Here is a 26883-nt window from a genome sequence, read left to right as displayed (position 1 = left end):
AAATAGATTTTAAAATCTCAAATAATATATATCCTGATTATCGTTCCCCTCCCTCTACTCCTCCCAGTTCCTCCCCACCTTTCCTCCCATCTGGATTCACTCCCTTTCTGTCTCTCAATATAAAAAAAATTCTTCTAAGAGATTATAATATGATAGGATAAAACAAAACCCAATGCATCATAGTTGGACAAGACAAACAGGAGAAAAGCTGAAAACAAGGCACAAGAATCAGAGACCCACTTTTTAGAACACTCAGCAATCTCATAAAGACATTAAACTGGAATCCATGGACTATACACAGAGGCCCCAGAGTGCCTGACGCAGACCATGCAGGTCCTATGCATGGTGCCTCAGTCTCTGTGAGTTCCTATGAGCTTTGATCATGTTGATTTAGATGGTCTTGTTCTGTTCAGTCCCTCTGGCTCATGTACTTTCTTCCTCCTATTCCGTGGGGTTCCCTGAGCCTTGAGGAGAAGGATTTGATGGAGACATCCATTTAGGGCTGAGTATTCCAAGACCTTTCCCCCTTTGCATATTGTCTGGCTGTGGGTCTCTGTATTTGTTCCCTTCTGTTGCAGGAAGAAACTTCTCTGATGATGATCGAGCAAGTCATTAATCTATGTATATAGCAGAATGTAATTAGGAGTCATTTTATTGCTACATTTTTTTAAAATAAAAGAACAGTAATTTTTGTTTTACCCTAATTCCCTGGGCTATCTAGTTCTTGATTCTTGCTTCCTCAAGCGGTATCAGGTATGGGTTCCATCTGTGGAGTGGGCCTTAAGTCAAATCAGATATTAATTGGTTACTCCCACAGCTCTGTAGCACTGTAGCATACCTTGCAGGCAGAACACCATTGTCCATTCAAAGGTTTGTGGCTGGATTGGTTATTATAGTTCTTGTTTGGTAGCAAACAGAGAACCTTCCTGTAGCAAAGACTCCAGCCCATAGGGGTGAAGGCTCTCTGAAGGCACTGACTTGACTTCTTCATGTTCAGTGAGGTGTGTAGGTGTTGTCTTCCACAGTAGGGCCTTACTGTCAATTTGTGGAGAGCAAATATATAGTCTTGGCCTGGGTTGTTTGGGGATTCCCATGAGACCCCTTTGGCCAACAACTCAATTAGATGGAATGCAATCCCAGCATTGGAAGCTTCATTTGATGACAAGAAATAGCAAATTGGGACTTTGTCTTCCCCGTTATTTGGCAAGTTCATTTAGATCACCTTCATATATGTATTTATTTTAGCAAGCTTCTACTGTATTTGATTTCCATGCTACCCCTAAATGGCCCTAATCTTAGCTGTCCTCATAGTCCCTCCCTCCTCCTACCTCTCCACACCACTTATCCCAACCTGCTCCCCACTTGTTCCTTCTGTTATAACTCCCATCCACCCATAACTATTCAATTCTCTTTTTCTAATGAGAGTTATCTATACACCTTAGTCCCTTACATAGAACCTTTGTGGTTCTATGGATTATAGCTTGGTTATCATGATATAACAGCTAATACTCACATATAAGTGAATATATACCTTTTTTTTTGGTTTGTTTTTCTGGGTCTACGATGCCAAACTTAGAATGATTTTTTTTTTTCTAGTTCCACCCATTTACCTCCAAAATGTCATGATTTCTTTTTTTTTAAATGGCCGAGTATAAATGTACCACATTTTCTTTATCCATTCTTCTATTGTGGGACATCTAGGTTGTTTCCAGTTTTTGGTTATTACAGGTTCAGCTACAGACACGTCAGTTTCTTCTCCGAAGAGGACTACAACACTCCCATCCCACACATTTCTCAAGTGCATTACAACAACTCCTCCCTCCCCAGAGCTTATTTATTTACCAATACCATGGACTCGCAAGAAGTCTTATGACTCCTCGAAGAGAATATGAATAAAGTGACATTGTAGACTGGAAGTTCCCATTTCCTCCTCTTTCAGAATATAACCAATTAATTTGAAGCCTATGGGAAGGCCAACAGGCATCCATTTTAAAATCTAGCCTGGGCACTCCTGCCAAAAAAGCAGCCAGAATTTTCAGTTTTTTAAATTGCTTTAAAAAAAATCATTTAATACACATTAAATGTCTGTGAATTTTAAATTGGATTTTTAATCCCATACCCATTTATTTTTCTCTCGTCCCTGTTGTCCCTCCACATAGATCCCTTTCCCAGTTATGTCTGTGTTTTGTGACCTACTGAGTCTAAGCAGGTGTATGTGTTTAACCATGAGTAGGGAACATTCTAGTGGAGCCTGGTGGGGTAACTAGTAGGTAGACATCTGAAGATATCCCCTTGTACCCCTTGTCTTTTAGAGGCAACAGATCAGCAAAGAGATGTAAAATATGTGTTGTTTCCTTAAATGTTTCTTTTAGTGTCTCCTTTTCTTACAAACAGTAACCAGTTCTCTTAATTACATGGCCAGCCCTTCACCCACTTTCCAGCCCAACCCCTTCAAAACTTTCTCCCAGCCATTCCTCCCTCAGTTCTCCAACAGTCTGCTTAAACAGTCCCTTCTCCCAGTTTCCCCTGGCTCAACTGTCACCAGGTCTTCTCTTCTCACACTGCTAGCTCAGTTCACTTCCAACTGTCTGCTACCAATACCTTCTCTGGCTCAGCTCAGATCCTGCTGTCTCCTATTTTCTCTCTGCTCACTCTCTTCTGCACCATTATCTTCCTTCTCTAGCCTCACTCTATCTTCTTTCTGCACCAACTGTCTTCTCTAAACCTACTCTTCTGCCACCTGGTCCTTACTACTCTTCCTTTTTCAGGCACTGCTGGCTTTTTAAATCCTTCCCAGAAGTCCAAGAGGCAGCAGGCACTGGCCATAGGATCAAGCAATTCTTTTAAAGGTTCAGTTGACTAGCAGCTAGGGATCCTTTAAAGGGCCAGACATACAAAGGACACTACACGGGAGGAAGGCCCCATGAACTCTTCTCCCACACATTACTGGCTGTTGACCCGACCAGCCTTGTACAGGCTCACCCAGTGGAGGCAACTACAACTGTTGTATTTGTGATTGCAGTGGCTGTTCTGTCTTCCCTTTCTTAACATTCCTTCTTCCTCTCTTTAATGATATTCCCTAACTTTTAGAGAAAGTGGTGTAAATGTCCTGTTTAGGGCTAAGTACTCAAAGTTCCTATTTTCCTCATTACTTTGATTATCAAATAGTCTTTGTATTCACTGTCACTCACTGTAAAGAGAAGTTTCTTGACCAAGTCTGAGAGTAGCTTTTGTCTGAGTATAAATATAGGTGTTTAGAAGGCAGTTTAATGTAATGTCGGTTGAGCCACTCAACACTAGTTAAGTTTTCCCAAGTCACGGAACTTTGATCAGGTTTGCAGTACCAGGCTTGAAATCTTCTTCATGGAAGGGGTTTCACATGCAACCAGGAAATGATTGCTTGTCCCCTTAAAGTCCTGCCACTATTCCAGTAGTGGCACAGCTTGCCTGCGGGGTTGCTGTTGCCGTTTTTGCAATTCATAGTTAGCTGGGATAGACCACTGATGCTGTTTCTCCTCCAGAAGCCTGCATAGCACCTTCTGTCTATCCAGCAGGGAGCTGGCTTCCAGCTCAGCTTCAAGATGTGTGCTGTGTGGTGTTTGCAGCAACAATTTGAAACCAACTTCTCGTTTAGAGTATCATTGTCATGACTGCCCTTATTTACCGAGACTATTTGAATATTATACCCCCCTTTCCCATATGCATTATTATGTGAAATAAGTTACGGTACTCTTCTCAGCACTGCAGGTCCTCTAGAGTTGACTTGATAACTGAGGTGGGTAGTAGGTGTCAAACTGGTGGGAGCTGTCTAGCTTGGATACACTGGATGAAGAAGTGGTTCTGGTGCTGGCTGAGCTGGACAGGACAGTGAGGTGTCAGCATCGTTTCAATATGCACGCAGTTTGAGGCCATGACTTCTGTAAATGTTTCCATGCAGCGTTTTGGATGGTGGTTGACCATGGGTAACTAAAACTGGAAAGTGGGGCTTCAGATATAGAGGCACTACTGTCTTCAAAGTTTCATTTTTATGAAAGAACGTGTTTTATTTAGAAAATAGTATTTTATAAACAATAGTACTTTCTAACCTTAAATGTTTGCTGTAATTCAGTATGTTAGGTATAGAATTGATTAAATCTTTAAATCACATTTTATGTTTAAGATCTGATAAGTTGATTTAGTTACTATCAATATTTTATGTTTAAGAACAAACATCAGGTTTTGAACCTACTTCTGAAGTTAGCCTTCAGGAAGTACATTTTATTATCTCTTTTCGATCTCTATAAGATGGTAGCTCTCAAAGTTGCCCATGTTGGCTTCTTCGTAGTAATCAGCTTCTGTGGTAGCTAGGATTATAGGCACGGGACACTGCCCTGCTTAGAGAGGACACTCAAGAACTCAGAAAATCCAGCATCCTAGCTCATGTCTGTGACTCCATCACTTGGGAGAGTGAAACGTGAGGCTTGCTGTGAGTTGAAGGCCCAGCTTGAGCTACATATTTACAGTTCTAGGCTAGCCCATGTTATAAAGGGAGATGCATGCATACACATACACACACGACACTTCCCCCAACACACACACAAATAAAAAAACTAGGTTTATTTTTAAAAGTTAGCCAGGCCTCTAGTGTGGATGAGGTGAGGGGAGACTGGGCAATTTAGTGAGATGCCATCTCAGGAAATAAAGAGAACGAAAGTTTAAAAATTCTATTTATTGAAGAGCATATAGAACATAAGTTTAAAGCTTGATGAATTTTTATACATTGTACAATCTGTACCCAGATCTAGAAACTTAATGTTATCTTAAAATTTCCCTTTATGCACCCTTGCAGCTGTGCCCCTAAGGTAAATGACTTCCCTGTCTCAGTGCTCGTGCGTACCACTCATGCATATCATGAAAACTTTAAATGTGTTGTGTGTTTGTGAACGATGGCAGGTTAGGGTGGGGGACCTTCATACCATGGCATGCATGTGGACATCAGACAACTTGGTGAGTTGGTTCTCTCTTCCCATCTTTATAAGAGTCCCAGGAACTGAACTAGATTGCTAGGCTGTATGACAGGCATGGCCAGCTCACTGGATAAAATAACAGTTTTGAGACTTTTAAAAAGAATTTCATAAGGTGAATAACAGGGTATGGACTTTTTCCCTGTCTTTCTTCATTGATCATTTTTGTGTTTATGAACTCACTCGCATTGTATGTAGTTATGTTTTTTATTGTTGCTTACAGTGTATGAATCTCTCACGGGAAAATTACCTGTTTAGGTTGTTATAAATGAGACAAAAACTGTTTAAAATGTGAATAAATAATATTTGGCTACTGGTGTTACTCTGCTTTTCTATATAACTTGAAAAAAAGAATATTATTAATCAAATAAACAGAGAAATAACTCAGAATTTATCATTTTGTGGTTGAAATTTTACATATTTCTTGTGTTCACATATAATTATGAATTTAGAGTTTTTGTTTCATAATATCATATGAGGATTGTTTATACCAAATTGGTAAGCAGTGTCTCCTGAGAGGGACTGTCCTTTTTTGTTTCTCACTTTATAAAGCTACCAGCCCCATCCTGTCATCAGTGAGTAGACGTGACATGTTTTTGTCATCTGAGGGTAAGACCCCTGTCAGCAGGTAGACTCTGTAGTGTGGATAGATGCTTTAGCCTCAGCTGGAGTATGGCTCACTCTGTCAGAAGAGTTTTACATCAGTGACCAGGTTTTGTAATGAAGCTACATATTTAAGGCACATTTTATTTCTATTTATTACTATATATATTTTTGAAAGGTGAAGAAGACAGCAGTGTTTTCTTAAAAGAACGATTGAACATTGTGGAAACCCAAGAAGAAGAGACCGTGAAGAAAGCCGGCAGGGAGTTATTTTTGGAAGGTGATAGTCACCTAATGGAAGAGGCACAGCAAACAAATGTAAGAGACACTTTCAGTGTCACTATGTTAAATGTAAAAGACACTTTCTTTTTTTTTTTTAAATATTTTTTATTAGGTATTTTCCTCATTTACATTTCCAATGCTATCCCAAAAGTCCCCCATACCCCCCCCCCATTCTTCCCCCCCTCACTCCCACTTCTTGGCCCTGGTGTTCCCCTGTACTGGGGCATATAAAGTTTGCAAGACCAAGGGGCCTCTCTTTCCACTGATGGCCGACTAGGCCATCTTCTGATACATATGCAGCTAGAGACACGAGCTCCGGGGTACTGGTTAGTTCATATTGTTGTTCCACCTATAGGGTGTGCAGATCCCTTTAGCTCCTTGGGTACTTTCTCTAGCTCCTCCATTGGGGGCCCTGTGTTCCATCCAATAGCTGACTGTGAGCATCCACTTCTGTGTTTGCTAGGCCCCGGCATAGTCTCACAAGAGACAGCTATATCAGGGTCCTTTCAGCAAAATCTTGCTAGTGTATGCAATAGTGTCAGCGTTTGGAAGCTGATTAATGTCACTATGTTACAGGTGAAATGTGGCATGGACAAGCACTGGCTGCATTATTCTTAAACAGAACATCATTATCTGTATAATGGAATTTTAATTTTGTTACTGAGAAGTCACAGTTAATGGAATAATGCTTGGTTTATGAGTAACAGTTGTAGGCCAATTATCCATGAACACAAAGCTTTTCTCTTTTATGAAAAATTTACTTAATTTTATAGTAGATATATTTCATTTTGTTACTTCCTAATTATATTTTTTAAATGCAGAGGCATGTACATAGTTATTGAAAAATAAAGAGAATAATTATTCACATGGGCTCGCAAGTTGGCTCAGTGGTAAAGCTGCCTGCTGAGCAGCCTTGATGGCCTGAGTTCCATCCCTGACTCCACATGTTGGAGGGAGAGAACTATAACTTTGAAAAATTATCTTTTGACTTCCATAGATATACTGTCACATGTGTGAATGCACACACACAAAATATTAAAACAGAATGATTACTTCTAATAGTTCCATTTCTTCCTCAAGTTCAGTACTGAAATTTGTAGGATGAAATCCTATTCAATTACTTGGAGATAGTATTCTGTAAGAAGTACCACTGTTATGAGACAAGGATTTTTTTTTTCTTATGCTTTGGTACATAAAATGTCTAAAATTAAAATAATGGATTTTAGATTTACAATCATTTGAAAATAAGCTTAATTATATAATATATTAACAACGATAATGAATATATCATCAGCCTCCTGATGCTAAGAAGATGTGTTTAAAGTCTTGATATGGCATTTAACAATGAGAAGAAATAGAAGTCAAGATGAAAGAATATTTGAGAAAACCACTACAGAAATGATAGCTAGCTGTTGTTAATGTCCATTCTTAAGCATTCTTATTTAGATATGGATTTAAAAATATGTATGCTCACACACATAACATATGATAATAAATTTAAAAAATACTGACTATATGTTAAAATGATAACATTTTAGATATATTGGTTTGAAGAAAATATATGCCTTAAGTTCAATGAAAAACAAATATCTGTAAAAGGTAAAGTGGTTTTTTTTCTCCTTTGTTCAGATCCATCAGGAAGTGTCACTGGACCCGATGTTAGTTGAAGATTATGATTCGTTAATAGAAAAGATGAACAACTGGAATTTTCAGATTTTTGAGCTTGTAGAAAAGATGGGAGAAAAATCAGGAAGGATTCTCAGTCAGGTTTGTCTTCATATCTCTACTTTATCACTATATTTTTTCAGATATTGATAAAAGCAAAATCTAAATTTTACTGGTTTAAGTACAAGTTCAGAAATGGCATTGTCAATAAATTTATCTTTCAAGTAGCCTTCAAAACATATAGTTAAATGTACATGATACACATGTGTTATATACCCTATGCTGTTATTGACATTTGCCATATATAAATATATGTGAAAATCATTAATTTTAGTATACTAATGAGATTTAAGCTCAGCTAACATAGTAATAAAATTTTACTTTTTCTTGACTTTTGAGATTTGAAAGGACTTGAAAGATAATTTAGTTCTAACTAATAAAATGTGAATATTATTTTTTTACCTTTCCTACCTAGAGCTTGGGTGAATAGTTCATTTCATAAATGAACTAAGAGTTAGAGTTCTACTTAATAATTCTATATAATAATTGATCTTCCTATATAAAGCAAATTTTAATTCTGCAACATAGCTGCTCTGATCACATCCAAAGACCTTCTAGGTCTGTATGATTTGACTGAAATGCAGACATGTCTTTAGTATATACATCTTTAATCTCAAACAGTGATATCTAATTGAGGGGTAGTATAAAGGGATGAATCAGAGAAAATTTGACAGAATGAGTCAGAGATAGGATATGCCCAACTCTCAGGAGAAAAGCTGTTTAAGAGCAGTGCTGGGACAGTGAAGGTCATTCAGTGAGTTTATCAGTGAGTTGGAAGTTGAGTCAGTTGAGAGTCAGTTCAGTTCAGCTGAGTGTAGTTGTGTTTGGTGCAGGTCAGTCACTTCATCAGTAAGTTGGGAGTGCAGTGCAGTGAGCACAGTACAGTGAGCACAGTGCAGTGAGTATAGTGTTGTTGCAGGAAATATTAAAAAAGTCGTCCCACCATCTCTCCTGCCCCATCAGTCTGTGTTCCTGCTCTAGTACTGGTAAAAGCAGGCCACAACACTGTATCACGGTGGGCGTGTACTCACCACTGAGCTATTCTCTCCCAGTTAGCGAGTTCATCTCACTTCCACTCATCACCCCACACACCCTACAATCAGCCATCTCAACACCTCGTTACCCAGTAGAAACATGACTTATTATCCAAACAGATTTATATAACAATAAGATCACAATTTACAAGATGCCAATACAATAATTTCAGAGCCAGTTGATAGTGATAAAAGCTTTACCCCAGTTATTCTAACCTTGTGAAAATCTTGTGAAAATCTTGTGAAAACTGCTTGTGGCTGTTAAAACCACTTGAAATCGGAATCTCCTTCCTGTTCATCTGTCTCCATGTTGGCTTCTCCTCCTCTTCTTCCCCTTTGACCTCTCTGTCCCCCCAACTCCTAGCTCCACCTCCCTTTTCCTGTCCAATTGCAGGCCTGCCACTGCCCTAATGTGATTGGACAGGGAAAAACCTGCACCATAGTGCAGGGAGCACAGTGCAGGGAGCACAGTGCAGGGAGCACAGTGCAGTGAGTGTAGTGCAGTGAACACAGTGCTGAGCCTGGCACAGTAAGTGCAGTGCACTAAGTGTTGTGTGGTGAGTGCAGTGTACTGAATGTAGTGTAGTGAGTGCATTGCAGTGTAGTTTTCTTGTGAGTTCATGCAAGTCAGCGAGGCAGCTGAGGCCAGAGATTAAGAAGGAGCCATAAGACTAGAACAAATTGCTGGAGTTAGTTTGAGGCCAAACAGAGCAATTCAATGAGTAGTTGAGAGTTGTCAGCTTGGAGAAGAGTTTGAACTAGACAGGGTGAACTCTTTCCATGGTAAACCTCCAAAATGACAATTACATCAAGCAAATAAAAGTTAAAATATGATTCTCATTAACTCCCTTATTATCTTATCTACAAAATACAAAACAAAGGGATACTTAATGTGGCAGGAATAGGAGGTTTGTCCATTGAATTCCTTAGGGCCAAAACTATGATGAATACATTTTTTCAGACTTTTTAAAAACCACTTATAAATTAGTATTTGTAATGTTTTTCAATAAATCTGGAATAAAAAGCTAAAGAGAAGTCAAGAAAAAATTTAAATTGGGACATACGTGTAATAAAATTTCTTTGGTTTTCATAGGGCTTAAGGGTGATATCTTTGTTATTGCTTGGGGAAATATTTTTCGGGAAGTTTATAATGAACAAACTTACAAGAAATGCACTGATAGATTGGAGCGATGGTGCAGGAATCATGAGCACTTGCTGCTTTTCCAGAGGCCCTGAGTTTGGATCCCAGTACCCAGTACCCAGGACCCAAGTACCCATACCCAGTGACTCAAAAATCCCTGTAACATTAGCTCAACAACCTTTTCTGAACTCCACAGAAACATGCACACGTGCCCTTCTACCCCAAAAATGAAATAAAATCAGTATGGTGGGCTTGGTGCCACAGTCTATAATCCAAGTTATTTGAGAAGCTGAGGCAGGAGGATGTCAAGTTTAAGGCCAGCCTAAACAACTTAAAGAGACTCTACCCTAAAAACCAAGAAGATCTCATAACTTAATGAATAGAGTTCTTGCCTGACATTTGGGAGGCCTGGAGTTCAGTCCTAATACATGAGAAAAATAAAATATATACATGGTCCTTTTTCTAAATATATCACAAACTGAGCTACAGAGAGACATTCTGATTTTTAAAGTGAACTTCATTTTATTTTACACTTAGGTTATGTATACTTTATTTCAAGATACTGGTTTATTGGAAACATTTAAAATTCCCACTCAAGAATTTATGAATTATTTTCGTGCATTAGAAAATGGCTACCGAGACATTCCATGTGAGTAATGGTATACCTGGTTAAGTTCTAATAATTTGTCTTTCTCTTCAAATAAACCCTGAAATATGTTTGGAAATACACATTTGAGAAATTTTCAAATAGATATTTTTAAAGAATATTTATATCCTGTTACTTGGTGTTAATAACTGACTTGTTAATTTTGATATATGCTTCTAAACCTTACTTATTAATCCTTTTATAGAGTGGATCATAATATTGATATGTATCCATAATCAGTTTTCTTCACTTAAATGTTGTATAGTACTTAAAATTTTGGGTGTATGTATTTGTGTGCATTGTGTGTACGTGCACATGCAACTTAACTGAGGTCTACTTTTCCTGGAGCTTAGCAAGTAGGCCAGGCAGGCTAGCCAGTCCCAAGGATTTTTCTGTTCCTGTCTGCCCCAGCATTGAGTTAACATGCATACACCACTGGACCTGGCTTTCTTTTTTTAAATATGAGTTCTAGGGCTCAAATTCAAATCTTTATGGTTGCAAAAAAACATTTTACTGACTGAACAAGCCCAGTGTATGTGTTTTGTGTGTGTGTATTGTATATCACTTATTATGTGCCTTATGTTTTTAAGTACTTATAAATGTTTAATAAACAATTTCAGAAAATTGTTCATTTAAAAATATTTAAGACTCACACACAATTTTTACTTTAAATTTCCTACTGATTTTTGGAATGATTTTTAATTTTTTGTACTGAATATAATTTGAATTTCTAATATGAAATATATGGTTTTCTTTGTTAGTCCTTTCAGTAGTTTCCCCCATATGAACACATACATAGTACATTATTCCTAAATCAGCATAATACTGCCTTGTAGTTTAAAGTGTGTCAATCTTTTATTTCCATATTTAAGAAATTAGTATTTCTCGCTTTTTTGCCAAAAACATAGGTATATGGAATATATAACTCTTCAATGAGCAAAATATTTGTGTGTGTGTGTGACTGAGGATGACTTTGTGTGTCCTCTGTATCACTCTCTGTGAAACATAGTCTCTTACTGAACCTGTATCTTTTCTGGAGACAGGGAAGCTCCATTTATCCTCTTGTCTCACCTCCCCTACCCCCAGCACCCCTACCAAGCACTAGGACTGCAGTATACATACAGTTATGCCCAGCTTTTCACTTGGGTACAGGAATCTGAATTCATATCTTCATTTTTACACAGGAAGTAATCGTACCCACTGGGTCATCTTTCCTGTTCCCCAAATAATTCTATATTTTGTCTCCATAATCCAGACACCAAAGTTATAAAATCAACACAATAGAAATATCAATAATTTTTTTTCAATACCTTTCAATTATCTTTGTCTTTCCTGTGTATTCTTTGGGCCTTTACTATGTTTCTGTATTTTCTTTGAAACCTTATAAAAGAGTACTTTTTAGTATATCAGAATATCTTAAAATAAAATTGTGGGAAATACCTTACTTGTTGGGATATAGTTTAGCTAGAAGAAAATTTCACTTTCAAATGTCTTATGCCAAACCTAAAGTATTTTGTTAACTTCAGATCACAATCGTGTGCATGCCACAGATGTCCTACACGCTGTTTGGTATTTGACAACCCGACCAATTCCTGGCTTACCGCAGATCCATAATAACCATGAAACGGAAACCAAAGCAGGTACTTCTTTCTACCAATCTTGACTTTAATTATGTAAATTAGCTGTCTTATGTAAGTACATCTAATATCTAAAAAAATTTCTTTAAGTAAACTTTGGTACACATAAAAGATTGTGTAAGTTACAAAGCTTAATTTGACATAAAATAAGGCGGGCATGGTGGCGCACGCCTTTAATCCCAGCACTCAGGAGGCAGAGGCAGGCGGATTTCTGAGTTCGAGGCCAGCCTGGTCTACAAAGTGAGTTCCAGGACAGCCAGAGCTATACAGAGAAACCCTGTCTCGAAACAAAAACAAACAAACAAACAAACAAAAAAATTTGACATAAAATTTTAAACTTGTTCCCATGTTAAGATGTAGCTCATGGTCCAGAACTACTGTATGTAACCTGCTACCTCTCTTCTCAGTCTTCTAAGATAGCCATGGTCTTGGATAGTTTGATAATTTTTGTTTCAGACCTATTATATATGTTTAAAATAAATAATAATACCAAACAAAAGGGAGACAGAGATATTTAAGTAAGGAATGTTTAAAAACATTTGCAAACATTATAAATTATGTTTCAAAAAGTTTATACTATCCCTCACATAGATACTACTGTTTAAATTAGCTTTATGTATTATAAAGTTCCTATCTCTCTTACTTGAACTTATGGTCATAAAATACGCTAGTAAAATAGACCTACCAGAGTAGAGATTGTATGGGATACCGAGTTGCACATTCTGTAGTCTGTTTTCATTTTACTTTAACACTGGGGAGATAGTGTTGAGTAGCTCCTGCTGACGGAGAGCAATGAATTTGTGCTGGTGAGAGAGCTCAGCAGGTAAGAGAGAGCTCAGACTCATTGTTAGCACTCCTGTTGGATGGCTCACAATCCAGCTACAATACTGCACTCATGAATGCATTCTCTCTCTCTCTCTCTCTCTCTCTCTCTCTCTCTCTCTCTCTCTCTCTCTCTCTCTCTCTCTCTCTCTCTCTCCCCCCTTCCTTTTTTGTAATGTCAGGAAAAGAACTGAGGACCTTGTGGATGCTACTCAAACATTCTACTGAGCTACAATACTGAGTTCTTAGTAGCATCTATTAAAGAGTTCTTCATACATTTTAAATATAGTGGACTCCTAAATGCTATGACATCAGTGGTTTACCTTATAAAAATGCTGTGAACATAAGTTAACATGTGAGGAAGTCCCCAGTGTCATACATAGTGCATAGCCGACTCGCAGTGCTCTCTTGGCATCCTGGATGAAAGTCAGAAGCATCAAATTGGACTTTCAGTTTTATTTTATTTGTGTTTCTCTCTATAATAGTACCATGTCTTTATCACTTGAGCTGTGTAATATGCTTTGAAATTAGGAAGTATGAGTTCTCAATGTTGCAGTGTTCTATTTTTTTTTTCCTTTGAGGTGATTTTGGCCATTTCAGTTTCTTGTATTTATACATTAATTATATATTCAGTTTACATTTTTATGCTCAAAAAGCGAGCTTGGATTTTGATTATATATAGTGTTGAATCTGCAGAACAATTTGTAAATCTTTGCCTTTTTAATGTTAGGTTTCTGTCAAATTTATATGTACTGCTGTTATCAAGAGCCTTCTGTCTAAGCTTTAAGTAGTTACTGAGTTTTTGTTTTGTTTCACTTTCTACATTTTTGTTGTTGCTTTTGTTTATTTTAACACAATATCTTATGTACTCCAGATGGTCCTTGAACTTAAAAGTGCTGACATGTATAGGTCTGCATCACTAGTCTCAACTAATTGTTTTAGTTTAATAGGGATATATTTTGCTATTTTTTATTTTTAAAATTTAGTTTATAATTTAAGGGGGAATCCATGGTGGCTATAACACAGGGAAATGTTCAAGGTATTGACCTTATATTAATAATTAAAGTCTTGCTAGTAGCAGTTTGCCTACATAATCCATATATTTAGCTGTTTTTTAAACAACTGTTGTAAGGAGTGTTAAGCGTACAGTTTTCGAAAACTCAATATATATTGAAAACATAAACAGTATGAAAATAATGAACATTGTAAAATTAAATTATCATTCATGCATTAAAGTCATGTTAAAAATTCTTGTGATATAGTGACTCAAATTATGATTAAGAGATCATTTGGACTTTGACAAGGCCTATTTCTAACTGATGAACACAACTGAGGACATCTTGTATCTCTTATCTTGTATTTTATGTGCTGCTTACTATAATACCTTTTACATTCTGGAATCTCTTCCAATCCCTTTAGCAGCAATGATAGCTTGACCATTTAGTCTTACCTAATATAAAGACACAGAAGCAGGTAATGAGGTGTTAGGGACCAGAGTCGAGAGGGGAAAACACACTGTTTCTATCAGAAGGAAACAGAGAAGTAGTACTGAAGTAGTTGTGTTTCAGGCCTTTGTGTGTTCATGCTTTTTGTTCTGTTCCATTGTAAAGAGCCTCATAGGAGGAAGAAGAAGAGAAAGAGAAATTGTAGTCAATGCAAGACATGAAACATTTCTTCAGATGAGTTTTGAAAAGTAGCACCTCTATGAAGAGCTTTGTTTGGTGATACATCAGATTCACTCGTGTTCATATGGTTTTTAAATCAGATTTTATTCCCTAGTTTTATTCATTTTGATCCTTTTCTATATCTATTATACATAATTTTTTTTCATTCAGTATATTTTGATCATATTCTTTCCCCTCCCCTACTTTCTCCCAGACCCTCCTCACCTTCCTACCTACCCAACTACTTGTTCCTTCTGTCTGTCTGTCTCTCAAAAAACAAGAAAAAATAACAACAAAAAGAAAATCACATCAAACTTTGAAAAAAGAAAATTAGTTAGAGAAAAGGTAACAAGATACCACACACAAACACATCCCCCAATATGCAGAGCATGTGTTTTAGTTAACTACCCTTGGGTGTAGGGCCTGTCCTGGAGTGTGACTGGTGTACCTAATTTTATGCTCCAGTGGGGAAAACTGACTTTCCCTTTCCCAGGAAGGTTCAGTCACAGGTAGCTTCCTGGTTATGGGCAGGACTTTGTCTACTTCACAGGTAGCTTCCTGGTTATGGGCAGGACTTTGTCTACTTCACAGGTAGCTTCCTGGTTATGGGCAGGACTTTGTCTACTTCACAGGTAGCTTCCTGGTTATGGGCAGGACTTTGTCTACTTCACAGGTAGCTTCCTGGTTATGGGCAGGACTTTGTCTACTTCCTCTTCTTGGTGCTAGTATTTTGTATGACTACTATGTTTAGCCCTTAAGAACAAATGTTTAGAAAATTATAAACTTAGGGTTTTTGGGTATTTATTAGTCCGAGCAAGAAAGCATCAATCTAGTGTCAGAATTCTCTAATGTCCTGCAAGATAAATAATGGGAAAGTATATTAAGTCCTTTGAGTCTATTTAATTTCAATAAATTAATACTGATACTACTTATGAGAAATTCCATCCTTAGCATAATTGGCAGGAAGTTATATGGTAATGTTTGTTTACTATTTATTGCCACACAGACGCAGATGGTAGACTTAGTTCTGGACAGATTGCTTACATTTCTTCGAAGAGTTGCTGTATTCCAGATATGAGTTATGGCTGCCTATCTTCAAACATCCCTGCATTAGAATTGATGGCTTTGTATGTGGCAGCTGCCATGCACGATTACGATCACCCAGGAAGAACAAACGCGTTTCTAGTGGCTACAAATGCACCTCAGGTAGGAAAGAATTTTTCAGAAGCTTAAGAATAGTTCCAAAAAATTTTTATAACCCATTGCATATCACTCTATAATCTGTCTTTCTTGTGGGTCATGTTTTCAGTAAACTCTTCATTATAATTAATTGGTGAAAACACATGATGATGAATGCTAACAGAATTTTGAAAAATTAGTTTCTTCAGCTATAAAAAATAATAGTTTATAAAATAACTCCATGTTTCATGAATTCTATATCATGATTGAAATATTTTTGTCTTCTAACAAATTGATAAAGCTCTGGGTTGGATCATTGTTCTTTCTGATTGGGTCCATAGTGTGGCTAAAAGTTGTAATAGCTACGGAGAGCCTTAATGGTTTGTTCTTTCCATTTTTCTCCTATGATTTATCTTAATATCTTTACCTTCTGTTCCTTAGCTATGAACATATTAGTGTACTAACAATTTTGGGGGGAGGGGTGATGAGATGCCTTACCAGTTAAAAGTACCTCCCTCCAAGCATGACAACCCGAGTTTAATCTCTGGGGCTGACTTGATAGAAAGAGAGAACCAGTTACCACAAGCTATCCTCAGACCTCCACACATGTGCTATGGCATGCAGATGTATCCTCATCTCACATAAATAAATAAGTAAATACAAATGTAATAAGAAGATAGACAACAATTTATTTTGGTATAGTATTTTATAAGGAGGGAATATAGCTGATCAAGTACCAAACTCTTTGAGGGTCAGATCACAGTCTAAATAAAGTACTATGAATTCCCAACATGAATACTGTAACTGCCATAACTTTAAACATGAGAACTTGGAACTAAACATGATTTTTAGAAGAATTTAATGTGGTTTGAGGTATTTGTGTTGTTGATTGCTGCAATGTTGTATATATGTTTCTAACCAACATATAACCAGTAACCAACATCATAAACAGTAACCAATATTATTATTTGTGATGAATTCATCTGTCTTCACTTTTAGTATTCTGTCTTAAATTTAGTTCCATTTATCATTTGTAGCCATTTTCTGTTCCCCTTTTTATCTGTCTTGTTCAATCATGTCAACTGTTAAAAATACAGAAGATAAAGTGTGTGTTAGAGAGACAAAGACACACATACACACACACACACACACACACACACACACACACACGGGGGCAGGGGGAAGAGAGAGAAAGAGAGAGAGAGAGAGAGAGAGAGAGAGAGAGAGAGAGAGAGAGAGAGAGAGAGAGAGAGAGAGAGACTACCTGCCCCAGGTTACATATCTGTAGTATCATTCTACAAATTCAGAGGACAGTCTAACCTCCTCATCACTTTGATTGACTTATTGGCAAATCACAATTCTTTGGAAAAAGCACTAGATCTGATACCAGGAGGTTTGTATTTAATTTCTGGTTGCCCACTTGTTCCTGAGGTGTGTGAATGAAGATAGAAGCTTATACCTCTAGGGCTGGGATAGGGCTAACCTCTTATAAGCATGAGGAACTAAATTAAGATCCCCAGAACTCATGTTAAGAAGCCAGACAAAGGCCATGTTTTTGAACCCCAGAATGGGGAAAGGAGGGCTAGTGGGGCATACCTGAAAGTTCAATGACTAACTAGTCTGTCCAGACAGTGAGCTTCAGAGCATTCACTGAGGGACTGTCAACAAAAATACAGGTAGAAAGTGATCAAGAAGAGACGCTAACAACTTGAGGCTTTCACATGCATTTGCAGGCACATGTTTACCCAACCACATTAATAAGCATGTATAACACACCAAAACATACTCAAAGCTTTCCACTAGAACAAAAAATTGTGATATTAAGGGTAAAAAGAGACAACATATAAAAAGAATAGTTCTTTCTAAAAAAAAATTGTTACTCTGTTAAAATACCTAAAGCAATCATCATTTTAAAAGGAATGGTTTATTTTGGCTCATCATTTTAGAAATTTCCATTTACAAGGTCAGTGGGTCACATTGCTTTTGGGCCTGTGTGGATATAACTCATGGTGAAGAGTGTGTAACTCCTGTGTTAAGGAAATTAGCATGTGAAAAAGACAAGACCTGGCATCCAACAATCCTTTTCAAAGGCATACCCAGTCCTTAAGTCCTTCATTTACCTTCAGGCAGAAGATTCTTCTCTAAAAATACTGGAGGAAGCTGCCTGGAGAGAAGGAGTTACTAGTATGGGCATCAGTACTCCAGACAAAATAGTTGTCAATATAGAAATGTAGTAGGTGGCACTCATCTAGGGAACAGACCTCTATCCAGCCCCATTCACAGACTCCGCACTGAGTGTAACACCAGAGGAAAGCTGTTTACAACATGACAGGTGACTTAGGCTTGCCACAACCTGTTCTTATTTTTTCCTGTGTATTTGAAGTTTCTAGTAGGAGGATTATATATAGATGCTGATATTGATTCTGATTTTTCCTTCAATTTTATTTCTCTTTAGTAATTTCAAAGGACAAAAAAAATATTACTGTGTGTATGGCAGGGGAAATCAAATTTCAGGGGCTCATTTTTATACTAAAACTTTATGCAAGTTCCAGGGATTGAACTAGGTCATGAGGCTTATGTAAAAAACATCTGTACCTGCAGTGCCATTTCACTGGCCCATTTTTAATGATCTGGGAGTTTTGTTACTATCTGATATGGTGGAGTTATTTTGATAACTTATCAGTCATCATTAAATTAAGCATGAATTTGTCAACACTGTTAAATATAAATTGTCCCCTCACGGAGTCTTTGGAGTAAAGCCTTTTGGTGGTGGTGGGGGGGACTTATGATGATTAGAAATTATCTTAGGGTTGGTGAGAAGGTTTTATGTGGCTCACAATAGCTTAAATCACTCGGTTGTATGAAATGATCTAAGGATGGTATGCAGGCATGCTCACATCTAGGCTCTAAGTTTCAGATAACGGGTATAGGAAGCAAGCTCACGTGTATTTCTCCTGACACCACTCCCTCTGGTTATCTGTCTTCCTTTCCCGTTAGGTAGTAAGGACCAGGCCTTTGTTTCTGCTTTTTAATCCCCACCCTTTGACACAACTTGACATGGATTTTTTAAAAAATTAGTTAGTACTTCTTTAGTAATTTTGAAAGTGTTTAGTTTTTAGAGCTGGTAGAAGCTTTAGAAGTTTTATACTCTGCTTGTTCTAAATGCCCCTCAGGGTGTTGCACTAGTATGAGGTAGAGACGAGCGAGCTCCTACTGTTGAATCCAGGAGATTTGTGATGGTACCTGTTACATGCTTATTTATCTCTTACTACTCAGGCACTGTGCCAGGATGGGAATATAGACTACGTCCTCAGAGACATAGGTCTCTGGCTTACCTTACTCGGGCATCATTTCTTCTTTAGTTAACTCTATGCTGCTGCAGAACAGAGCTGTACCCTAACCCTGTTCTGTATCCCAATGAGTTTTTTATTATAAGCTTTACAACTTGAATGTTTACTTCAAAAATACCACTTTTATATCACTTGAGAGGCATCCATCATGGTATTGCAGAGTATTTGAGGACAAATATTTAATTTTAGATATGCACATCAGAGGAAAGGTATCCTTAGCTTCTTTGCACTTTGGTCTATGTATTTAAAATCTTAACAACCTTTCATCATAAATATTAAAATCCTGGTAATATGTCTCATTTTGTAGTAGGTATTCACTGTTTGTGACTGTGAGTGATTAAAGCTCCTGTGTGAGATGCATGTCTCATTTCTCTTTCTTCTTTTCAGGCAGTTTTATACAATGACAGATCTGTTCTAGAGAATCATCATGCTGCATCAGCTTGGAATCTGTATCTTTCTCGCCCAGAATACAACTTCCTCCTTAACCTTGATCACATGGAATTCAAGCGTTTTCGATTTTTAGTTATAGAAGCAATCCTTGCTACAGATCTCAAAAAACATTTTGATTTCCTTGCAGAATTCAATGCCAAGGTTTGTTATGTAAAGTAGTGCCTGATTTTAAAAAGGGGAATATGTTGTTAGTGCTATAGGTGAAAAATGAGTTTTAATGCTAACATTACACATGATGTAAGAATAAATAGCTGATATTAAATGATACTATTGTACTAGTTTAAATAAATATTATTATGTCAATATGTCTTAAAATACTGTTGCTTGCTATGCTTTCTTTTGATAAATACATGAATTTTATTTTTTCAAATAGTAACAAACCAAATAATTATATGCAAAGTATTTACAGCAGATTTTGAGTTACTTAGTGCCAGTGAGACATTTTATGAAATGAGAGTTGTATTTCTAAGATGTCCGTCTATATTGCCACACCTTTGTGCTGCTAAACTAGCAGAAGAGCAGTGTCTCTTTTCTTCTGTTTGACAAGTCATTCCTTATCCCCAAAATATCTATTAAAAATGCCTATTTATTTACTCACTGTGCTGTGGAAAGGGGAAGATCAGCTCAGGGCCCTTCCCCTTAGAGAATTCATATTCACTGTGGAGTCTGAATCACTAATCTGCTCTGACAACAGTGATAATGGCATTGTGTCCCATGGAGAAGAAAACATGGAGGATCATTGCTTTTCTTTCTTGAAAGAATTATATGCTGCATCTTTATTTTTGGATAACAGGAAGTGCTGATTTCTCAAAGAGGAAATAAAAAGTATACTAAATGTGCCCAGCTAATAATGATAATTTCACTTGCTTCAATAATGCTAATTAATATTTACATATTAGCCTTTATTATCGACCAGGCACTGTTTATTTATCTTTATGGAGGTGTATGACAAGATTACCACCAATTCTTTATAGAGAAAGAAATGGACTTGAATAGGTTAAATGCTAAGTTAATAACTTTATGAGTTCAGATTTAGACCATGAGTTGAGCTTCTAAGACTTGTGTCTCTGAACTGAATTACCACCTGTTGCTGCTAGAACAGATTTTTTTCCCTTAGCTCTTTTACATGCCCTTTCTTTTAGGTAGAAATTGTTACAATTCTTATGATTTATAGATTCATATATGTATATATTCAATATATATTAAATTTTTATATTCACATACATATATTATTATTCTCTGTGATAATTACAAATAGTGAAACCAAAGTTGGCTTTTTTTTTAAATAAAAAGCTATGTTGCCTTTGAAAGATAATCTTACTACTATTTCAGTAGGACATTTTACCACATAGGTGCATATTTATATTATACTCTGATTTTAAGGAAGCATTTACTGATACTTTTTCCTGTCCTCTGGAAAGAAAACAATTTGAAGGCAATTGATAAGAACAAACAAATATGAGAAACTCTGTATCCTCAGAACCTAAAACAATTCTGTTTGTCCAAAATAGGCCAATGATGTAAATAGTAACGGTATAGAATGGAGCAGTGAAAACGATCGCCTCCTGGTCTGCCAGGTGTGCATCAAATTAGCAGATATCAATGGCCCAGCAAAAGATCGGGATCTACATTTGAGGTGGACAGAAGGCATTGTGAATGAATTTTATGAGCAGGTAAGATGAAACATGAGATTGTTGGGATTTCGAAGAGCTGCCATATGAAGAGAGCACCTTTGGGGGCTTGAATTGCTACAGGAAGTGAAAGAGTTGCCCTGAAAGGGGCTCAGAGTTGTGTGGACCATAGCTTTTAGTATTTTCTCAGTTCTAAGTTTGCTGCTAATATTTTTTTAAATTTTATTTTATGAATATGGATGTTTTGCCTGCATGTGTTTATCTGTGCACCATGTGTGGCCTGGTGCTTGTAATGGTTAGACGAGGGCTTTATATCCACTGGAACTGGAACTACAGGTGGTTGTAAGCTGCCATGTGGGTTCTGTGAATTGAACTCGGGTCCTCTGAAAGAACAGCCAGTGCTTTTAGCCACACTGAACCATCTCTCTAACCACTATTGGTAACAGTTAAAGTAGCAAACCAGAATACATAGCTTATTACCTGTCTGAAATGAGTTGATTAAACTTTTGGCTGAATAGATAAGGATAGACTCTGGTCCCCAAGAGAATCTATACCTTAAAACAGTTGATTTCCAAACGAAGTAGGGTTTTCTGCAACAGAATATTTTTGTTACATATTTGAGAATTTCATACAATGCACCCTATCACACTTGCTTCTTGAAATTCCTCCCAGGCCCACCCTCCTACCCTTTTGCCCCCAAACAAACCAAACAACAACAACAAAAAACAGAAACCCCACCAAGTGTAATCTGTGTTGCCAGTATTCTCTTTGGAGCATGGTCAATCTCCCAATGGCCAGCAATTCGATGACTGCAGACTCATATCCGAGAGTAAGAGACATTGAAGGTTCTGTAACCCCCGAAATGAGACAGTCCAGATAGGAAGCTACTGGAGAGAGTCCTTAAACACTTCAGTAAAGATACTGAAGTTCAGCTTTTCTCCGTTGATGCCTTCTGGTAGGAAGTGGGGAAGGACCAAATGAAATAGCTTTTAAGGGATTTTATGGTATTCTCAGAACATAATCATCAAAAGACATTTTCAAGTTTGTTAAAGAAAGACTGTCCTTGCATTAGAAGCATCTATGGGAGTAGAAGTCCTGACAGAAAATAATAAAGGATAGACGTGAGTTCAGAAGTTCTAAGTAGTTTTCTAAGATGAATTATAAACATGCTATTCTTTTATATCTTATAAACCTTGGCTGTAAAAGATTCTTACCCATTTGCAGTCTGTACCATTTTGAGAGGGTGGTTCCCCATAATGTTAAAGAAATCTGACTATCCTACAAAACAAATTTCAGTATCTTTAAAATATCAAATACCACCCACTATACTATATTCCTTTGGAATCCTTGGCTCTAATAGCCATGCATTATCAAAATGTTCACAGTTAAAATTCCTGTCTTAGAAAGTAGGAGTAGTGAAGTGGAGCTTGTTGGATCATGCATATTTACTCCATGTTATATTGTAAAGGTACATTTTCTTCGACACACCCTTGGAAGTTACAAAATACCACACTGTGTAACCTGTTATCATTGAGAATTAGAATAGAGATATACAAATTACATGTTACCTTAAATTAAGGCTTCATTTATTACCCCAAATCAAATAATTTAGCATTTATTAATTATAAATCATTAATGTTGACATTATGGAATATTGCAGATTGAGAGTAAAATTATTACTATTTACCTTAATATATATATTTTTTCCTCTGGTCAGTAAATATCAACTTCATATAGACAGAATATGAGAATACATTTTTAAGATTTCTCAAATGAAGAAAAGACAGAGTGACTTTTCCCCCTCTGCTGGTAGCGGATGCAGGTCTCAGGAACAGCAGCTGACATGTGTCCACCCAGCTGCACTCCAGCCTAACAGTAACACTGAGTCAGTAATGTTTTGAGGAAAGACTATATTGATGTAGACTGTGTTTTTAAAAATCTCAAGATACCAGGTGTGGTGGCACATACCTTTAATCCCAGGATTCAGGAGGCAGAGACAGGTGGATGCCTGTGAATTCAAGGCCATCTGGTCTACAGAGTGAGTTCCTTGGTAGCCAAGCCTATGTAGAGGTTCTTTTCTCAAAATACGAAAAATAAATAAAAGGGAAAAAACCCTCAAGATAATACTAACAGTAAACCTAAACAGTTATCTTTTCAGCAGCTATAAGTGCATTTTTCTTTCTGAAATTCTCAGGGAGATGAAGAAGCAACCCTGGGTCTCCCTATCAGTCCCTTCATGGACCGCTCTTCTCCTCAGCTAGCAAGGCTCCAGGAATCTTTCATCACCCACATTGTGGGCCCCCTGTGCAACTCCTATGATGCTGCTGGCTTGCTGCCAGGTCAGTGGATAGAAGCAGAAGAGGGTGATGATACAGAAAGTGATGATGATGATGATGGTGAAGAATTAGATTCGGATGATGAAGAAACAGAAGACAATCTAAATCCTAGTAAGGAAACTATGTTTTGTTTATTGCTACTAATTACAAATGTTCACTTAATTTGGATTTAGATTTTTACATCTTAGGTACAGATGTGTTGAGTAACTCCTAACAGTCAGGTTTAGAATAACTGCTGTGTGCTGGAGCTGTGTTACTTCTGTAGTACAGTGGAGACTTTATTTAACAAAAGGAGCATTTTCCAAGATGCTGTCCTCCAGCGAATGCCCATCTGAACATCTTTGAAGTGAGCCCTAGCAGTTAAGACTCCTCATCTCACCCTCTTCAAACATCAAAACAGCTGGGGAGCACAACTTTCCAGCAGTCTCACATGGACTCAGGAAAGAAACCAAGACAGTGGGGAGAAAGGAGAATAGGGCCCTTGGCTCTGAGAGAAGAACCAAGGTTTTAATATTGAGTTATATAGCAACATAATTTTCTGAATAAAACAATGAAATAAAGTGGAAAATTAAATCTTGTCTTTGAAACTATTAATGAAATGCCCTCTTTATTTTAAAGTAAGATTTAAACTATACCTAGCTAGACACTTTTTTTCTACGATTACTAAGAATCAGAACTATAATACAATGGGAATTTCATTTTTATTTACTGGAGGAACCTCTCTTGATACTGTCCTCCACCAGTGTTCTTCAGCGGGCTCTACTTGTATAAGTACCTCTACCACTTCTGACACACATGCCTTGTATTTTGGGTTAGCAAGGTGGAGAACAATCTTAAGCCAAATTGGGGTCAGTTGACTGACTTTTCAAAATAATGTTCCCCAGAATACTGGTAATTACATTTAATTTACTACATTCAGACATTACAAACTGACTTCTAACTTTAGATTATTATGATTTTCACCTTAAAAATTTGAGCTTCTCTTCCAACCAGGTATTCTCTTTACCTAATCTCTATTTTGTTTCTATCCAGGACTACCCCTGTCACTCAGAGCTTTGTTCTGTTTAGGATGTGATTTCCATAGTGTGGACAACACATTTATAACCTTAGAGCTTATGTAACTAGACTAGAGTGGGTACTTAGGCATTAATTGAATGGGCGATTGGGTTTTATTTGCTTTGGTGTAAATGTTTGTTTTAAATTTCACAGAACCACAAAGAAGGAAAGGCAGGCGGCGAATATTTTGCCAACTAATGCACCACCTCACTGAAAACCACAAGATATGGAAGGAAATCATAGAAGAAGAAGAAAAATGTAAAGCTGAGGGGAACAAACTGCAGGTGGATAATGCCTCCTTACCTCAGGCAGATGAGATTCAGGTTATTGAAGAGGCAGATGAAGAGGAAGAACAAATGTTTGAATGAGAAGAGAACTCATGCTGAAGAAGCCTGGGGTGCTGTTCCCAGGGTCATTACCTAATGCTCACTGTACTGATTCTCAACTGACCATTCCCATGTGGACACGCCTTAATACTGTGAGAGGATCCTTGCTACCCTGGCAGTTCTCACTCCTAAGCACTTTCATTACAAACTAGAAACTGATTCTTAGAGCTTGCTGCAGTTGACTCATGCTGCAAAGCCTTCCTCAAAACCTTCACTGGTGTGTAAATAGTGTGTCATAATGCTGCTTTGCTGGGTAGTGAGCTCTTATTTCTCATGATGAGGGAGGGAAGGCTAAAACTGAAAAGTCAAGTGACTTCGGTTTTCGAAGTAACCATATTTCTTTTATGAAAACAGGATTCATCTTGTATTTCCAAATATATCTTTTATGTCTTTGTTTGGGGGTGGGATGGTGCAAGAAACAAACCTCTATGCTTAATACAAAAATGAATTCATTGTGGCCTTTCTGAGTGATTTCTGCTCGTGGCAGTACACTGTTCAGTGTGGTTCTCCTGGCTTCATCGATGAAGGACTGAGGACCTTTGTTATACTTAACAAAACCCAGATGCATCAATTTCTGATGCTTTTTATTGTTGTGTATAATCTACTTACTTGTTTTATTTCTGCCTAAAGTATTCAGGTTTGCTGTGGACATCAGAGGTCTGAATTCTGTTCTTACTGATTTTGTTCCATGGTTGAATTTTAAAAGTATATAACAATGAAGGAGCTTTATTCTTTATTCAAATCTGTTCTTATTTTTATTCTTTCTCAGGATAAGTAATTTTAAACAATTATTATAAACATTGCATAAATTTGCCAGAGAAAAAACATCGTCCTAATATTGATGTTACCTTTTATGAAATGAGCACCATTTTATTTTAATTAGAGTCAAGAAAAAGGAGATGGCCATCTTTTGCCTTAATGGAAAATCAAATGAAACCAATCCCATCGAAGATATTGCCTAAATAATTAGTTATCTTTAGATATATGTCTTAGGTGTCTAGTAAAATTGACATTTTTTATTGTTAATATCTTTCTGCTTCAAGAGTACATGGCAGAGATGACACATCACTATTTAGTAATACTACAGCCCCACAGACTGAATTTTGAAGTAAAGTACATAATGGGAATGCATATTAATTTTTAATAAATTGCTATAAAATAAATATGCTATGAATAGTTCAATAAATAATTCCATAAATGCTTATAAATAAATAATTTACTAAGAAAACAGGATACATTTATGTTTATATAATCTCATTAGAGTGCGGCTATGTGCCCTAGTTGTGAGAAATTATTGAAGTTATACAAAGCAACCAAAATGATACCAAAATGGTAAACTGGTTTCTTATTATCCTTTATACATTATTTTGGAACCATTGAACTTTGTGCACAGTTAACTGTCAGTTTCCACAGTATTTCCTATATAGTGTGATGCTGGAATTTCTTACCTACCTAAGATATTTGGGTTGTCTACAAGGCCACAGTTAAAGATTTATTGGAGTACTGGTATTTTTGATCCTGTAGGTACCATATTTAATGAATCACTACACTTTATTTATTAAACATGTTGAGTGCTGAGTTCCTTCCTGTCACTTTTGCTACCACAACTACATCATTTGTAAACTGGTCCCACCATATATTACTAAGTAATAAAATTTTAACTGATAATCTATTGAACTTGCATTTATATAATCCAGTGTGTAAATTTCTCTAAAATATGTTTTATATTCTATGCAGATATATTTATTCTGTTACTTTCTTTCCAACAGAAAACAATATATAAGTGTGTTTAAGTTCATAAATGTATAGGCATATATTATCAGAATCAAGTCTCTAAACTGTTATGTTAAAGTTCATATTGGAATAATTTATTTTTAAATTCCGTCTTCTTGAAAGAAGAACATTTTTCTTCTAAACATGTTACTGGGAGCTCATTTG

General features: G+C 36.9%; 1 protein-coding gene across 1 annotated transcript in view; it reads left to right on the top strand.

Annotated features, from left to right (window-relative positions):
• Positions 1 to 26617, top strand: part of Pde3b (phosphodiesterase 3B) — a 129436-nt gene extending 102819 nt beyond the window's left edge. The window contains exons 8-16 of the mRNA XM_021167016.3: positions 5785 to 5924; positions 7518 to 7655; positions 10326 to 10437; positions 11961 to 12074; positions 15564 to 15763; positions 19474 to 19677; positions 21048 to 21209; positions 23362 to 23614; positions 24713 to 26617. Of these exons, the coding sequence (XP_021022675.1) occupies positions 5785 to 5924; positions 7518 to 7655; positions 10326 to 10437; positions 11961 to 12074; positions 15564 to 15763; positions 19474 to 19677; positions 21048 to 21209; positions 23362 to 23614; positions 24713 to 24927 (1538 nt within the window). The 3' untranslated portion in view covers positions 24928 to 26617. The remainder of the gene's footprint in view (positions 1 to 5784; positions 5925 to 7517; positions 7656 to 10325; positions 10438 to 11960; positions 12075 to 15563; positions 15764 to 19473; positions 19678 to 21047; positions 21210 to 23361; positions 23615 to 24712) is intronic.
• The last annotated feature ends 266 nt before the right edge of the window (positions 26618 to 26883 follow it).

Source organism: Mus caroli, unplaced genomic scaffold (assembly GCF_978045245.1).
Source record: "Mus caroli unplaced genomic scaffold, Mus_caroli_1 scaffold_8, whole genome shotgun sequence".
NCBI classification, from domain to species: domain Eukaryota; kingdom Metazoa; phylum Chordata; class Mammalia; order Rodentia; family Muridae; genus Mus; species Mus caroli.
This window is presented reverse-complemented; position numbering and strand designations above follow the sequence as displayed.